This window comes from Ascaphus truei, chromosome 8 (genome assembly GCF_040206685.1).
Source record: "Ascaphus truei isolate aAscTru1 chromosome 8, aAscTru1.hap1, whole genome shotgun sequence".
NCBI lineage: Eukaryota > Metazoa > Chordata > Amphibia > Anura > Ascaphidae > Ascaphus > Ascaphus truei.
Genome location: NC_134490.1, coordinates 86220492 through 86238709, shown reverse-complemented (window position 1 = coordinate 86238709; position 18218 = coordinate 86220492). Strand labels below are relative to the sequence as shown.

At 47.8% G+C, this 18218-nt stretch overlaps 1 protein-coding gene across 2 annotated transcripts in view; it reads left to right on the top strand.

The window, feature by feature from the left end:
- Positions 1-18218, top strand: part of A1CF (APOBEC1 complementation factor) — a 115926-nt gene that overhangs the window by 13576 nt on the left and 84132 nt on the right. For both annotated transcript variants that reach the window (XM_075612924.1, XM_075612923.1), the window contains exon 2: positions 13790-13932. In XM_075612924.1, the coding sequence (XP_075469039.1) occupies positions 13834-13932 (99 nt within the window). In that variant the 5' untranslated portion in view covers positions 13790-13833. The remainder of the gene's footprint in view (positions 1-13789; positions 13933-18218) is intronic.

Genomic DNA, 18218 nt, shown 5'->3' with positions numbered 1-18218 from the left:
CTCAATATACATATTTACAAATAAGACAAAGAGAATATTCATTTGATTCATATGCAAGTGTAAGAGAACTGCCGGTCGCTTGCTGAGATCTGGAGAGCCTTGGATACTGCTAGACAATGGGCATCATTACCATATGGGCTTTCGCTTGAGTCAATAAGCTCAAACAAGACTATTGATCTACACAGGATAAACATCGTTTAGTTATCTTGGTGATGGAAACTGTAACTAGGTTTCTCTAAAGCGCAGTGTTGCCAAATAGACAAACCCCTGTCACACATGCTGCTGAGAAACAGACATTCAAATAATAAGAGGCTCTGGGGAGAAATCTGTACATGACAGAGAACGGGATTTCCCTGAGGTAATGGTTAACTTACAGAATCAGCTCCTCCTCTCAGATCTCAGGGGATGAGTGCTACGCGTGGTAGGGGTGAGGTGCTTGTTCAGATAGGCGGGTAGCTTGCCCAGGAAGTATTTGTAGTATTAATGGCAGATAACTGCTTACTAAGCATGGTCCCAAATAAAAAAAAGGAGGTATGGGTGGAGCACGTAGCTGTGGCGGCCGCCTTCTCGCTGCCGCCCTCCTTCTGAACCGCAGCGTCAAATAACACCCAGGACATCTCCAATGTGACAGCGCACAGCGTTGTGTTGCCATGGTAACGCAAAAGCATGATGTCCTTCGACGCTGCGCCGACGCATTGCCATGGCAACTAGATGCCATGTGACGTTGGTTGATGCTGTGGTTCAGAAGGAGAAGGAGGGCGACAGGCAGGGAGGCGACCGCAACAGTTAAGTGCCATCCCATCAGCCCCGATAGGCCCGAGAGCGCGGCAAATCTTTATGCCACCCCTAAATTTTGCCGCCCTGGGCCCGGGTCTGATGGGAAATCCGCCACTGCTGACGTGGGAAACACTCATACACATTTGCGTTTTGTACAATGTGCAGCGGGCAAAAATAAATTGCAGAAATTTCACCCAAAACTACCAAACGGTAATATTTTGAGAGAAACATTGACCCCAAGGTTACCAAAAATGTGATTTATTTTTGTGAGACGGAAATTTGCCAGGGTACACCAACCCTGTTTTGGGAGCGGTTAACTCCTTCATTACCGTAGCGGTTAGTGAAGCATTGCATGTCAATGGTTTCCTAGCCACTAAGTTGCCAACAAGCCTAGGTAGTGTTATTTATCATGTATTAACCCCTTTGGTGCATGTGGTACACCTTGGTAATCACAGCGACCAATCAGGTTTATGTTATTTCAATCATAGACTTCTGTAATAATATATATTACAGGAGCCTATTATAGAAATATTATCACGGTGTGGTATTAATGCCTTTATTAATCGTCGTGATTTTGGCCTGAATATCGCACCCAGTAAATTATTACCACAATGTTAATTAATACAAACTTAAAATTGGGGCAATAATGCCCGGCTTTTTCTTTTTTACCGGGTGCGATATTAACTCCACTTTAAAACGGAGTTTGATGTCTCTGGGCCTTCGTCTTGTAGCTTCTGTGACTGGGACACATTTGTACTAAATTCCTAAATTTAAGGTCAGATACAGTATGCCACATCCCTATGTAGAAAGATACAGTATATTAATGACAGTATTCGGGTAACAAATTCTCTACCTTTGTTAATGCCTGTGTCAACATAGATAATTACTGTATATGTTTCATAGTTTTTTTTAATTAGCCCCAAAAAATGAATTTCACAGCATTAGCTATATATTATAAATAATGAAGGCTGTCTGGATATGCTAGTCATGTTTTGCTATTTTGTCATTTATAAATTAATAACAAAAAAAATACATCGTTTGGATGGCAGTAAGAAAATCTTAATTCCTGAATGACAAATTAGAATATTTTTTCTAATCTGGTGAACAGTAGGGATGAGTGAAGTTTTTGCAAGAATTTCGAACCTGACGCGGATCGCTCAATTCCTTTCGCCTGCAGAATTTAACCGATTCGTCTAAAAAAAATACTGAAAATCCGTTGGACGGATTCAGAATCCGAACCTGCAAACAGAATCCGATCTGAATCCGCAAACAGAATCCGAATCCGCAAACAGAATCCGATCTGAATCCGCAAACTGAATCCGATCTGAATCCGCAAACGAAATCAGAATCAACAAGCTGATTTATTATGAGAGGAGTATATAAATAGGAGAGGAGTAAATAAATAGGGGAGAAGTATATAAATAGGGGAGGAGTATATAAATAGGGGAGGAGTATATAAATAGGAGAGTAGTATATAAATAGGGGTGGAGTATATAAATAGGGGTGGAGTATATAAATAGGGGAGAAGTATACAGTATAAATAGGAGAGAAGTATATAAATAGGGAGGAGTATATAAATAGGGGAGGAGTATATAAATAGGGGTGGAGTATATAAATAGGGGAGAAGTATACAGTATAAATAGGAGAGAAGTATATAAATAGGGAGGAGTATATAAATAGGGAGGAGTATATAAATAGTGGAGAAGTATATAAATAGGAGAGAAGTATATAAATAGGGGTGGAGTATAAAAATAGGGGAGGAGTATATAAATAGGGGAGCCGTATATAAATAAGAGAGAAGTATATAAATAGGTGAGGAGTATATAAATAGGGGAGGAGTATATAAATAGGGGAGAAGTATATAAATAGGGGAGAAGTATATAAATAGGGGAGGAGTATATAAATAAGGGAGGAGTATATAAATAGGAGAGAAGTATATAAATAGGGGTGGAGTATATAAATAGGGGAAGAGTATATAAATAGGGGTGGAGTATATAAATAGGGGAGGAGTATATAAATAGGGGAGGAGTATATAAATAGGATATAAGTATATAAATAGGGGAGCAGTATATATATATAGGGGAGCAGTATATATATATAGGGGAGGAGTATATAAATAGGGAGGAGTATATAAATAGGGGAGGAGTATATAAATAAGATATAAGTATATAAATAGGAGAGAAGTATATAAATAGGGGTGGAGTATATAAATAGGGGAGGAGTATATAAATAGGGGTGGAGTATATAAATAGGGGAGGAGTATATAAATAGGGGAGGAGTATATAAATAGGAGAGAAGTATATAAATAGGGGAAAAGTATATAAATAGGGGAGAAGTATATAAATAGGGGAGGAAAATATAAATACGGGATCCGTATATAAATAGGAGAGACGTATATAAATAGGGGAGCAGTATATATATATATATATATATATATATATATATATCTTATACTATATTAGTGAAAGCACTGTATGTTTGCCTGCCTGCCTGGATGTCCGGTGTCCCTAGGGGAAATCTCATTGGTCCCTTGGCCCGCCCGCCCCCGCACACCTCTCATTGGCCTGAGGCGGAGTGACGGGCCAAAGGACACACAGGGACACACACACACACACAGGGAACACAGGGACACACACACACACACACACACACACACACACGGACACACACACACACACACACACACACACACACACACACACACACACAGTGACAGACACACACACACACACACACACACACACACACACACACACAGGGACACACACACACAGTGACAGACACACACACAGTGACACACACACACACACACACACACACACACACACACACTGTTACATACATTAGCGGGGCTCACAGTGTTAGCAGCACCCGCGCGCACCTCCTCCTCTCCCCGTGTCTCCCGCGCTTTCACCCCGACCCCCCCCTCCCCCGGCGCCGCTACAGTCAGCGGGACACACACACTATTATTACCCCTTCAGCGCCCCCCCCCCCCACCCAGTGTCAGCGGCCGTGCGAGACCCCCCCTCTATATCTCCCACCTCTCCCCCCCCCCACACATATACATGCCCCCCCCTCCCCGGCGCTACAACTCACCCCTCCCCGGCGGGGGAACAGCCAGTGGCCAGGCAGGCTGCCTCGCGGCGCCGAGTGCCCAAGATGGCGGCGCCCGGGACACAGCGGGGGAGCGGCCACAACACGCTGCCTCCCGCCTCAGATCCACGTGGGACCTGCCGGATTGGTGAGTGAGCGGCCTTCACCTCCCCTCCACCCCCCCTTCACCTCCCCTCCAGTGTCAGTGTCTCCCCGATACCCCCCCCCCCCGGCGCCGCTACAGTCAGCGGGGGAGCGAGCGAGCGCCCGGGACACAGCGGGAGAGCGGCCACAACACGCTGCCTCCCGCCTCAGATCCACGTGGGACCTGCCGGACGGGTGAGTGAGCGGCCTTCACCTCCCCTCACCCACCCATCACCTCCCCTCACCCCCTTTCACCTCCCCTCACTCCACTTCTCCCTTCCACCCCCCTTCACCTCCCCATTTACCTCCCCCCCTCCACCTCCCCTCCACCCCCCCCTTCACCTCCCTTCCACCCCCCCCCTTCACCTCCCTTCCACTCCCCCCCCTTCACCTCCCCTCCACCCCCCCTTCACCTCCCCTCCACCCCCCCCCCCCTCCACCCCCCCACCTTCACCTCCCCTCCACCCCTCCCTTCCACCCCCCCCTTCACCTCCCTTCCACCCCCCCCCTTCCACTCCCCCCCCTTCACCTCCCCTCCACCCCCCCTTCACCTCCCCTCCACACCCCCACCCCCCCCCTCCACCCCCCCACCTTCACCTCCCCTCCACCTCCCCTCCACCCCCCCCTCCACCTCCCCTTCACCACCCCCCCTTCACCTCCCCTCCACCCCCCCCTTCACCTCCCCTCCACCCCCCCCTTCACCTCCCCTCCACCCCCCCCTTCACCTCCCTTCCACCCCCCCCTTCACCTCCCTTCCACTCCCCCTCCTTCACCTCCCCTCCACCCCCCCACCTTCACCTCCCCTCCACCCCCCCTTCCCACCGCCTCCCCCCCTTCCCACCGCCTCCCCCCCCCCTTCCCACTGCCTCCCCCCCCCCTTCCCACCGCCTCCCCCCCCTTCCCACCGCCTCCCCCCCCTTCCCTCCGCCTCCCCCCCCTTCCCTCCACCTTCCCACCGCCCCCCCCCTTCCCACCGCCTCCCCCCCGCCCCCCCCCTTCCCACCGCCTCCCGCCTTCCCACCGCCTCCCCCCTTCCCCCCCTTCCCACCGCCTCCCAGCCTCCCCCCACCCCTTCCCACCGCCTCCCCCCACCCCTTCCCACCGCCTCCCCCCCCCCTTCCCACCGCCTCCCACCCCCCCTTCCCACCGCCTCCCACCCCCCCTTCCCACCGCCTCCCACCCTCCCTTCCCACCGCCTCCCCCCCCTTCCCACCGCCTCCCACCCCCCCTTCCCACCGCCTCCCACCCCCCCTTCCCACCGCCTCCCACCCTCCCTTCCCACCGCCTCCCACCCCCCGCCATCCCACCGCCTCCCACCCACCGCCATCCCACCGCCTCCCACCCACCGCCTCCCACCCCTCGCCTTCCCACCGCCTCCCACCCCCCGCCTTCCCACCGCCTCCCCCCTTCCCCCCCTTCCCACCGCCTCCCAGCCTCCCCCCACCCCTTCCCACCGCCTCCCCCCACCCCTTCCCACCGCCTCCCCCCCCCCTTCCCACCGCCTCCCACCCCCCCTTCCCACCGCCTCCCACCCCCCCTTCCCACCGCCTCCCACCCTCCCTTCCCACCGCCTCCCCCCCCTTCCCACCGCCTCCCACCCCCCCTTCCCACCGCCTCCCACCCCCCCTTCCCACCGCCTCCCACCCTCCCTTCCCACCGCCTCCCACCCCCCGCCATCCCACCGCCTCCCACCCACCGCCATCCCACCGCCTCCCACCCACCGCCTCCCACCCCTCGCCTTCCCACCGCCTCCCACCCCCCGCCTTCCCTCCGCCTCCCCCTTCCCACCTCCTCCCCCTTCCCACCACCTCACCCCTCCCCCCCCTTCCCACCACCTCCCCCCCCCTTTCCACCACCTCCCCCCCTTCCCACCACCTCCCCCCCTTCCCACCACCTCCTCCCCCTTCCCACCACATCCCCCCTTCTCTCCCTTTCCACCACCTTCCCCCTCCTCCTCCTTCCCACCACCTCCTTCCCACCACCTCCCCCCTTCCCACCACCTCCCCCCTTCTCCCCCTTTCCACCACCTCCCCCCTTCTCCCCCTTTCCACCACCTCCCCCCTCCTCCCCCTTCCCACCACTTCTCCCCTTCCCCCCCGCTCCCCTTCCCCCCCGCTCCCCTTCCCCCCCTCCGCTTCCCTTCCCCCCCCTCCGCTCCCCTTCCCCCCCCTCCGCTCCCCTTTCCACCCCCCCTCCGCTCCTCTTCCCCCCCCCCCTCCGCTCCTCTTCCCCCCCCCTCCGCTCCTCTTCCCCCCCCCTCCACCTCTTTTTCCCCTTTCCCCTCCCACCCCCTCCCACACTTCCACCCCCTCCTCTAACCCTTCCCCCCCTCCTCTAACCCTTCCCCCCCTCCTCTAACCCTTCCCCCCCCTCCTCTAACCCTTCCCCCCCCTCCTCTAACCCTTCCCCCCCCTCCTCTAACCCTTCCCCCCCCTCCTCTAACCCTTCCCCCCCCCTCCTCTAACCCTTCCCCCCCCCTCCTCTAACCCTTCCCCCCCCCTCCTCTAACCCTTCCCCCCCCTCCTCTAACCCTTCCCCCCCCCTCCTCTAACCCTTCCCCCCCCCTCCTCTAACCCTTCCCCCCCCCCTCCTCTAACCCTTCCCCCCCCCTCCTCTAACCCTTCCCCCCCCCTCCTCTAACCCTTCCCCCCCCCTCCTCTAACCCTTCCCCCCCCCTCCTCTAACCCTTCCCCCCCCCCTCCTCTAACCCTTCCCCCCCCCCTCCTCTAACCCTTCCCCCCCCCTCCTCTAACCCTTCCCCCCCCCTCCTCCACCCCTTCCCCCCCCCCCTCCTCCACCCCTTCCCCCCCCCCCTCCTCCACCCCTTCCCCCCCCCTCCTCCACCCCTTGCCCCCCTCCTCCACCCCCTCCTCCCCTTCCCGCCGCCCTTCGCCTTCATGCCCGCCTTACCGCCTCCCCACCCCCGCCTCTGCCTTTCACCCGCCCTTACTCCGGCCGCCTCTGCCTTTCACCCACCGCCTCACAGCCGCTGCACGCACTCAACAGACACCAGCCACACTCGACACATACCTGCCGCCACACACACCTGCTGCCTCCCGCCCCTACGCACCGACATCACTGACCCACCGCCTCACACCCTAGCAGGACCCCCACTCACAGACAGCACTCACAACCCATGCGCCAGCCGCCGCCTCACACCCTTGCAGGACCCCCACTCACAGACAGCACTCACAACCCACGCGCCACCCGCCGCCTCACACCCTAGCAGGACCCCCACTCACAGACAGCACTCACAACCCACGCACCACCCGCCGCCTCACACCCTAGCAGGACCCCCACTCACAGACAGCACTCACAACCCACGCGCCACCCGCCGCCTCACACCCTAGCAGGACCCCCACTCACAGACAGCACTCACAACCCACGCGCCACCCGCCGCCTCACACCCTAGCAGGACCCCCACTCGCACACAGCACTCACAACCCACGCGCCACCCGCCGCCTCACACCCTAGCAGGACACACGACTCAGATTTTTACATCACTTATGCCACCAAAATATACATTGTACTGTGGTGTGGTTACAATAAACCATTTTTATACAACATCGTATTACATTTTCTTCCATCTTTCTTTTCAATATTATTATCCAACCTTTACAACAAATACTCACCTATTGTTCCACGATTTATAAATAATACTCCCTATTACGCATTTACATCCCGGGCAACGCCGGGTCTCTCAGCTAGTATATATATATATATATATATATATATATATATATATATATATATATATATATATATATATATATAGGGGAGGAGTATATAAATAGGGGAGATGTATATAAATAGGGGAGGAGTATATAAATAGGGGAGGAATATATAAATAGGAGAGAAGTATATAAATAGGGAGGAGTATATAAATAGGGGAGGAGTATATAAATAGGGGAGGAGTATATAAATAGGGGAGGAATATATAAATAGGGGAGGAGTATATAAATAGGAGAGACGTATATAAATAGGGGAGCAGTGTATATATATAGGGGAGGAGTATATAAATAGGGGAGGAGTATATAAATAGGGGAGGAGTATATAAATAGGGGAGGAGTATATAAATAGGGGAGGAGTATGTAAATAGGATATAAGTATATAAATAGGGGATCCGTATTTATACTTTATCCGTATAATACTTTAGTACAATGGGGTTATCCATTAAACGAATATAGCGCTGATCAGGGCACTAGCGCACGCAGACCCGCACAAGGCCTCGGATATGAACCACAAGGCCTCGGATATCAAGCACATGGCTTGAGCAGTGGAGGTGGGAGAAAGGGCTGTCGGTTGTTGAGCCTAGGTTAAGATGGGAGCCAGTTGGGTTACCCTGGAATTTGGGGCTGACTTCCGGAGCTTGAGGTCTGACTTCAGCCCCCTTCTGCCTCCAGGCTTAGGATGGCAGTCCTGGCATTCCCAGCTGGGAGCAGCCCTGTTCGCATAAAGCCGCCCATTAGGTCAGTGGAAGTTTCTGTTTGTTGAATAACCCCCATGATTCCTAAAGACTCAATGTTCTCAACGCATTGTTAAAAATGTCCTTTTATGGTAAAAGTTATAATGGAAAGCAACTATATTTGCATTTTCTTTTGAAATACTGTATGTGCATTTTCTCAGATCTTTTCCTATGTTTGATATTGCAGTGTGACATGTATTGGTTTATAGAGCCTGCCCTTTAGTGGCTATGGAGATGCTAGCAGTCTTTTTTTAACCATTTGCTTTTAGGCCAATTTTTCAATTTATTGGGGATTATTAATTTAAGTGTGAGAATGGATTTCTTGAGCGTTAATGGAAATACCAATTGAAAAATCTCATTGTATTCATTAAAGAGAACCCACAAGTCGAAATGTTTTGAAAAGTGTTGTGTAGGTAGCATGTGTTAATGTGGTCCTGAAATTCTGTGCAATATAGCAAGCAGACGAGAAAATCTGGCAAAAATAAGTATGTACAGTCATGGCCGCAGACAGATTTCCCAGGGCCCAGGACTAGAGTTACGACTGGGCCCCCCCACCTCCCCTCCGTCTCACCTCTCCCCCTCCAGCAATTACCCCACTCTCCCTCAAACCCTGCCCCCCGCTTCACATGTATTTCTCTCCCCTGCGTCTCACTCTTACTCACTACTCTCACTCTCCCCCTGTCAATTACCCCACTCTCTCAATCCCTCCTCCTCACACTCATTCCCTCCCCCTTACACAATCGCCCCCCCTCTCCCCCCCGACAAAATACATACCAAAATATCCCACCCATCTAAATACACACAAAAAAAATCCTCACCCCGGCAAATATATACAAAGCCCCAACCCCTCTAAATACATATTTAAAAAAACAATACATATAAACCCCCCAAATCAATATAAAAAAAAAACAATCCATATTAAAAAAAACAGTACATATAAACCCCCCATACATATAAAATATATATAAAACCCCAATATATATAAAACCAATATATATATATATATATATATATATATATATATATATATATATATATATATATATATATATATATATATAGGTTTTATATACAGTATATTGGTTTTCATATATATATATATATATATATATATATATATATATATATATATATATATATATATATACACAGTATATATATACAGTATATATATAACAATACATATAACCCCCCAATACATATAAGAAAAACCCCAATACATATTAAAAAAGAAAGAATATATAAGAAAAAAAAACCATACAACTCTATAACAGACACTGCGAAAGAAACAGGCCACTTTTGTTATAAAAGTTCATGCAAATGAGTATTTCTTGTGACAATGTTGATGCATAAATATTTCTTATTTAACTTGGCGGGAATGGCTGGTTTTTATAGCTACAAGCAGCTTCTTTTTTCTGATGACTCGGCAGTGATATTGAGTAATGATTACAAATTGGTTGCCACTTAGACTCTGAATATATTTTTCAAAGTGCACAAAGTTAACATTAGAGGTAATTTCATGAAATGTTTGGTTATTCCTTTTCCTTTGAACAAGTTGAGGCTTTGCCATTAAATACACCTTTTAATGTCTTTTTTTGGTGCTCAGTTTTGCTCTGGCAGGCAGACCTGCTATATTTATTATTGCTAAGCCACTTGCCGGAAATATGTTTTTTTTGCTGGTTTTTATATGAGGAATGTTTAAAATCCACATACAGCCACATAAATAAAATTCAGTTTGCCAGACATTGGAGAATATCTTATATTTAGTTTTATATTTAGTTTTTCTACCCCTCTTAGGAGTACATATTAGGCCTTGTGTTCAGGGTGTGCTGTTTTACTATATTATATGCACATATTTGGACTTCTAGTTGTATTTGTGTTATGATTGTTACACAATTATCGTTGGCCCCTTCAAAGCAGCAAATGGTGACAGTATGCCACGTTACGCAGAACACGTTTCTGCAGAAATCCCCCCGCACAGAGACAGGGGGGTGATAGGTGAGACTGGAATAAGTTCATGTTTCAGAGTTTATTAACCTTCTTTTTTCCAAGTTTTATTTCATAAAAGTGGTTAGCTTAAAGCTTAGGCCTAAGGACAGGGCGACCAACTCCAGTGCTCAAGGGCCACCAACAGGTCAACAGGAAAGTTTTGATTCGCGCTCGTGCTTTCTTGGTATTTCAAATGTTTGGTCAGCTTCACCCTCTTGCAGCTACTATGTGTAGAAGTTCTCCCCACTTCATGAAATCCACCGAAGACAAGCTCCGTGGACAAGGCAGACGAAGAAAAACAAACACAGAGCACGCCAAGGGTGAAGGTAAGGTATAATCAGCAGTACAAAAAAGCAAGTGTAAACTTAACATTTAAAATGTCTGCAGTTCAGTGGGTTAGTGTTGAACATATCCGTGTTGCCTGGTTATTTGCCGTTTAGAAACTTTAGGCAGAGTTGATCTGTAAACAGTGTTTCCCGTGCCTGATGAAGCACATTAGTGTGTGAAACGTGTTGTGGTAAAGAGCAGAACCAGTTGTCCTGTGAAGTTGCCATTTACTGAGGTTAAGACCGAAAAAAGCAGTGAGCCGTGAGCCGTGTCTGACTGCAAAATACGGGACACGCGAATCCGGAAGTGGCAGAGCAGCGCCGATGAACAGCTGATCCCAGTGTGCGGGTGTCACGGGAGACTAGGGTTATTAACACCTTTTATACCGGGATCATATGATTGAGCAAGACAAGGCGGTAATATAAATTGCAATTTATTTCACGAAAAGACATACACACAATGGATCACAATCTGCAATGAAAAACACACTTACTGGGATCTGGGCTAACAAACTAAACTTTCCTAGAACGAAATGTTAACAAACAACGTCTGTACAAGTCCTTTCCAATGACCGGGAGGTACTCACAAAAGTCCTGGAACGCAATTCGGCGTGTAATTCCAGCCGCGACCGCTACGTTCCATTTTCAGAACTTAGCCCCTGAAAAGAGGGAAATTTCTTGAGTTGAAATCTTTGAAGCCGGCTCACGTCTATTTCTTCCAGAGCATCTTTAAATTTGCCGCTGATGGTTTGGCGCTTAGACTCTGTTCTCCTGATTGGCTGCAAGGTTTCTTATAGGTTTTGGAGTCCCATTCACAAACAACTTCAGCCAATCAGCACGTGGGAATTCCTCTGCCAGCCTATCACCGATTTGCCGGTATACTGAAGCCGGGCGGGCACTGATTTCAATTCTGCCAAGGGGCATGCACCAACCTGGCACCTCTGCCTCTTAGCATATTGAGCCCCCCGTTGTTCCAGGCTCCTCAAAGTCTGGGGTTGGGCAAATGGTTGTCGGATAGCACTTTGTTAGACCAGGACGTGGGTACTCAAGTATAACTGCAGTACTCCTCCTATTCTAACACCTTGGCATCCCTGAGGCTTTCAACTCTGGGACCTGAGCAGACTCAGTGGCACCAAGCTTGGTAGCCATCTGGTCTCTCGGAACCTCGGACTTGGAAATTCCACAGTTCGTATACAGGTTATACGTACATACTGTATACCTATTAAACATAAATCTTTAATAAAATATACTTCTCACCTGTATCTTGTGCTAACAATGTCTAAGTCTCCTTTCTGGTGTCAGGGATGGAATAAGATGATATACTTTCTACTCTTACTAGCCTCATCCCTGCCACACTATAGAAACCTGACTTTAGACTTTACACACAAATAAAAAACCTTGAAGCTTTAACACATAGCTGGAGCACCCCCTGAACCCCTATACCAGGTTCAGGGTGACTGGGCATGACCTGGGCATCCCCCCTTATGCTAGGGACCCATGTACCATTCTGGGGATCCCCTGATCCCCTATGCCCTGTTTTTTACCTTTCTGGTCTGTGCTGAAGCAGGGAATCCTGGCAGTGAGTCGCAAGAACGTTTCCAGGGTAGGATTTTGACCAGAGCACTGTACTTCAATGCATCCAAGAATCTTACCTGATTCTCGGGTACATCTTTGGGGTATCCCGTAACTCGGGGACCCCGCTACATAGCCACAATCTGACAAGACTTTCTCCACAAAGCCCACCCTGAAACTCATAGCCCAGCAATCTCTGCTTGCTGGCACCCCTGGAAAGGCAAAAACACAAAACTACCATATTGTCGCATAATTTACACACAGTAATGCAATGTCAGGTCCAAGAGCTGACACTCTAGGACCTCAACACGCGTATCAGAAGTAACCAAGTGGGCTTAACCTTTATTATTAAGCCTGTTACCCCCTCACTGTGGGACACACTGTTTAAAGACAAACTCTGCCTAAAGTCTCTAAATGGCAAATAACCAGACAACACGGACAGGTTCAACACTAACCCACTGAACTGCAGACATTTTAAATGTAAGTTTACACTTGCTTTTTTGTACTGCTTATTATACCTTACCTTCACCCTTGGTGCGCTCTGTGTTTGTTTTTCTTACCAACAGGTCAGGTTTTAAGAATAGCCCTGCTTCAGCACAGGTGGCTCAATCAGTGGCTCAGCCAGGAGTGGCCAACTCCAGTCCGCAAGGACCACCAACAGCTCAGGTCTTAAGGATATCCCTGCTTCAGCACAGGTGGCTCAATCAGTGGCTCAGCCACTGATTGAGCCACCTGTGCTGAAGCAGGGATATCCTTAAGACCTGAGCTGTTGGTGGCCCTTGCGGACTGGAGTTGGTCACTCCCGGCTGAGGACTTATTCTGCTGTATTTAGACAGAGAACCAGATTTTAAAGCCCCAGAATGTTGACCTGATTAGGAAGGTGACCCACTTATACAATCAGGTGACAGATGACAGAAGGGGGGGGGGTGGCAGGGATTGATAGGAGCTTTGTCAATAATACTAGGTTGAGTGAAGAGGCCCCCCCATGTAGCAATTATAAAAAAAACTCCCCTTTTGGCTCCATAGCTTGAACTCCTCTGTTACTCCTTATTAGCGCATACCATTTACCCCGAATATTATCACATTTGGTAGTATGACTTTTGGGTCCTGATGAGCTGTGTACGGTAGCTGATTGCTGTGCAACATATTGTCTTCCAGTTCTCTGCGTCCTATCTATCAATAAAGGGACATATTCTTATTCTGCTGCAAGGTGTATTATGGCTTCAAGAAGTCGAAACTAATAAATAAGCAACTGTATAATTGAAGTATAGGACAGATATCTTCAAACTCCAAAGATAATTTATGCGTAATATTAGTGGCAAATAATGAGTGATGAGTGATTGCAAGTATCTTCAATTAAATGTTAAGTTTTTTTTCTTCCAGTAATATTAATTTACTTAATTTATCTTAAATCTGATTGCAGTGAGCACCCTAATTAACCTGATTTTTTGCTGATAATCATTCACAATGGAATCAAATCAAAAATCCGGGGATGGATTGGCCGGAACTCAGAAAGAAGCAGCGCTTCGCGCACTGGTTCAGCGCACAGGATATAGTTTGACACAGGTAGGAAATCACTGAAATTTGCAGCCACAAGAGGTTTGCTAATCAATTATGTGTACGAGTTCGTTATATCACAGTAACATATTTTGAAGTAGTACAGTGCTGGATGATACATAAGTGCTAAATACAAGTGGTACAATTTGGTGCTGACTATATAGAGATGCTTACACACACAAGGCTCTTCAAGAAGCATCAGAACTTCCTCTCTTTTGGATATAGATAAAACCTTCTCATATATTTATGTATTTATTTATAAAAATGTTTTACCAGGAAGTAATACATTGAGAGTTACCTCTCGTTTTCAAGTATGTCCTGGGCACGGAGTTATATAGGACACCTAAAATTAAAGAAATGGGCCATCCAAAATGATCAGAAGTCAGCATCCTACCAGAGAGCCAATGAGTAAAGGTCACCTACACAGATGTGCAAAGTTGTCCCTCTTACAATACATTTCTGTGACCTTGAAGTGTTTGGTGAACGTATTTTTGAGGTTTGCCATCAAAATGTAAAAGTTCACCAGCAAAAATCTGATGTGGTTATGACTTATTCAAATTTTTCTTAGGCTGTATAAACATTTCCGGCAAATCTGAATGTCGCTAAAAGTGTAACAATGAACAAAATGTGCCAAATCATTTAGGTTTCCCTGGGAAATCTTGCAACCTGCGCCAACATCTTTACCAGCAAAGTTCTCAATTTGCCACATTCATGAACTTGGGCAAAGGTTTCATCCATCCCAACCCATAAGTCACTTCTCAAGGATTGGCTCACACGGCTCCCTGATGGGGACTGCCTTAGATATCAGAGCTGCTTGGACATTAGAGTTCAATTAGAGTCCTGAATTGGATCACATGCTCTGGTTGAGTCCCCGGTTAAAGTAAATAAATGAAAATAAAACACTTAAACAGGAAGCATTTCTACTGTAAACTGTTTAAAAAAAATAAGAGTAAGAATGGCATGTAATGAACGTAAAACGATGAATTTACGTTGCACAGTATGCAGGCACATCGATGCCATATGCCAGCCATATGCAATCTCTTTAAAGTTAAGAAAAAAATAGCAGGTGTGTCATAGTTCCATGAAATGCTGCGCTTCCAAATGTGTAGTACAGATCAAAAATGTGCAAGACTTTCCAAAACGCGTTCGCAAATAGAGATTGGTAAATGTGATATGAATGATCACAGATTAATACCATTTTTTTCTTAAAAGCCTTTAAAAATCATGGCAACATATTCAATTCCAACAATGGCCATTCCAAACATTCAATGCAGCCTGAAACACAACTGCAAACACCACATTGAGAGACACCTGGGCACCAAAAATTGGCACGCCTGAAATACCTGGGAAATATGCTAATAGGATATGCAAATGACTCTTCTCTCTATCATCTATCTCTTTTTCAGTGTCTGGAGGGAGCTAACACCACCTTTAGGGATGACCTAAGTCAGGGGGGCTCAGCTCCAGTCCTCAAGCACACCCAACAGGTCAGGCTATCCCAGCTTCAGCATAGGTGGCTCAATCAGTCCCTGCTTCAGCCCACATGGCTTCAGCATAGGCGGCTCTGCTTGAGCCACCTGTGCTGAAGCTGGAAGGGGGCTTAGGACTGGAGTTGAGGACCCCTGACCTAAGTAACGCATTGTTACATCCCTGCGTATTATAACTGAGCGCTGTGGGTAGGCGTTGTTATGGGGAACGCGGCTGAAAGCGTCACTTAACACTGTGTTACTGCATTGTGAGGATACGTTCAGTTAATACCTTGTTAAGTCATTAAGAGCTCTATGGATCTGAGACATGGAGAGATATCCCTGGACACACCTGAGATACCCGCCAAATACTAATTTCTCCATTTATTTAAAGGCGTGTTTGGGAAGATAAGCCCATCACTGATTCTTTACTAACATTCGCTCACTAGGTACTAACTAGTTTAATAGACCTGTAGTCACTATGTACTCTAGTTAAATAGACTTATAGGGGCCTAGTCTAGTAGCTGTGAGAGTTGCATATCCGTGAGCCCATTTCACTCGGATATGCAGGTCACGTATTCTGAAAGCTCTTCTCGCATGTCCAAACCATGCCAAAAAAGGCTTTTTTAAATTGACCTTTTTAAGAAGTGGTTTAATTCCAACGGGGCGAATGTTGCAAACTCGCTAGAATTCTAGTAGCGCCATTAAGGCAAAAATGCCAAATCAGTCAACATAGCTTGCAGATATTTTCTCGCTACTAAAAGGCTGGCGGTATGGCCTCAATAGATGCAAGATTACATGATTCCAAGCCACACACAGGCTGACCATGGGCTCCCTGCTTAAATGCTTAATGAACTGTTGGATTATAAATTCTGCTCTTCTACACTTCCGTCTAATTCATGATGTACATGGCTGCAAACAGTCCCCAATATACAGTAAATATCATTATTATTATACCAAAAAGCAGTATAACATTCCTCATCCTCCTGCTGGTTGCTAAGCCACAGCACAAGGAGCGTGTTTGCCAGGCCAGTGTCCCTCTACAAAACCTAAAGTAATAGAGAGTTTAAATACAACGGTATATTGTATATATCACTTGTACATAAACACACACAACCTGCAATTATTAGAGTACTGTATATTCACACACTTACTCTGGTAGGAAAAAGTAAATCGTGTCCTAGTACTCCCGTGGGCAGGGCCGCTGTATACATTAGGCCGACTAGGCACAGTGCCTGGGGCCTACGAACCTTTTAGGGCCTACAATATTTCACTTGAAAAAATACCTGAACAAAAAAAATCCCAAAATAAGAGAAAACAGCAAATTTTAATTTAAAATGCCTTTGAAGTATCGATACCTTTAAATATCGAAACATCGAAAGAAACAAGCAAACGATGAAATTTATTCTGAAGCCAGCTCCCTTTCCAAATCACGCCAAGTCCTATAATATTTCCTTCACTTTATTGGAAAAGCAGCAGTAAATACAGGCTCTTGTGGATGTTGTGTAGTTGTGAGTTTGTAGTTGAGGGCAGGTAGAAAGAGATGGCTTGCCATGGGAGTGTGACAGGAAGGTACTCACTCAGCCAAGTCAGGAATGAAAAGAAAGAGGGTCCTGCTTGTGACAGAGGAATAGGGGCAGGCTAAACCAACTGTCAGCAGGGACAGGGGGGAATGGTAAAGTCCAATACCTAGGAGGACTGGAGATGTTGCCAGGGCAACCAGAGTACTGGCAGACTGGAAGGAAAAGGCAACATAGTGATACATCACACAGGCACAGTGTGTGTGTGAGGAACAAATACATGCAGCTGAACTTAAGGAGCTGACAAGCAGAAGGGGGTCAAACAGAAATATGGAGATACCACTATATAACTTGAATATATGGAACATGTGCAATGCAAACAAACATAACATAATAATGCAAAGTCCATGTCCACATAACGAGGTGATACCGGCCGGTATCACAAGCTTCAAAGTCCTTTGGCCAAGATTCTTTGGCAAAGGATGCCAGGTGGATGCACCACTCCAGGTTAGCTGGTTGCACCACAATGTCTTTGTGCAAAAGTCTCTGGCACTGTTCAGTGTTTATTTGTAATCCTTCACGTACTCCGACGAAATTGGTTCCGCAGTCGGAGCGTATTTGTTCGACTGGACCTCTGATGGCAAAGAATCTTCTGAGGGCGTTTCTGGGCCGTATATTCGTGAGTAACACGGATACTTGAGGCCTTGTCTCCGTGTCCTCCTCAGGATCCACGAGATCAGAGTCGTCGACTGGGGTTGATGGCGTTTCCGCGGGCTGCGTAAGAAACGTTGGTCCTGTGAGTCACGACGTGTTCTGTAGTTGCGCTGCGGGCACTGATCTGTTGGCATAATCTGCAGGATTTTGGTCTATGGGCATGTGGTACCCTTGTTCTGTTTGGGTTGACTTCCTGATTCTTTCTACACGGTTGGCCACGTATATGTGGAATTTTCCTTTCTCGTTGCTTATGCAGCCCAGTACCACCTTGTTATCTGAGTAGAGCCTGACAGCATCTGGTTTGCAGTACATTTAGTTTTTGACGAGTTCTGCCAGTTCTACCGCTGATACTGCGTCACATAGCTCAAGTCTGGGTATAGTGTGGTCGCGTTGTGGCGCCACTTTAGCCTTGCCGAGGATGAACCTGACATGGTCGCCTCCATACGCATCCGTGGTTTTTAAGTAGGCCACCGCTGCTATGGCCTTTGTAGAGGCATCTGAGAACACGCAAAGCTCTTTGCTGTGTACAGCGGTGAGAGATGTAGGTGAGTAGGGGCGTGGGATCTGAAGCTGCTCTAGGATCTTCAAAGAATCC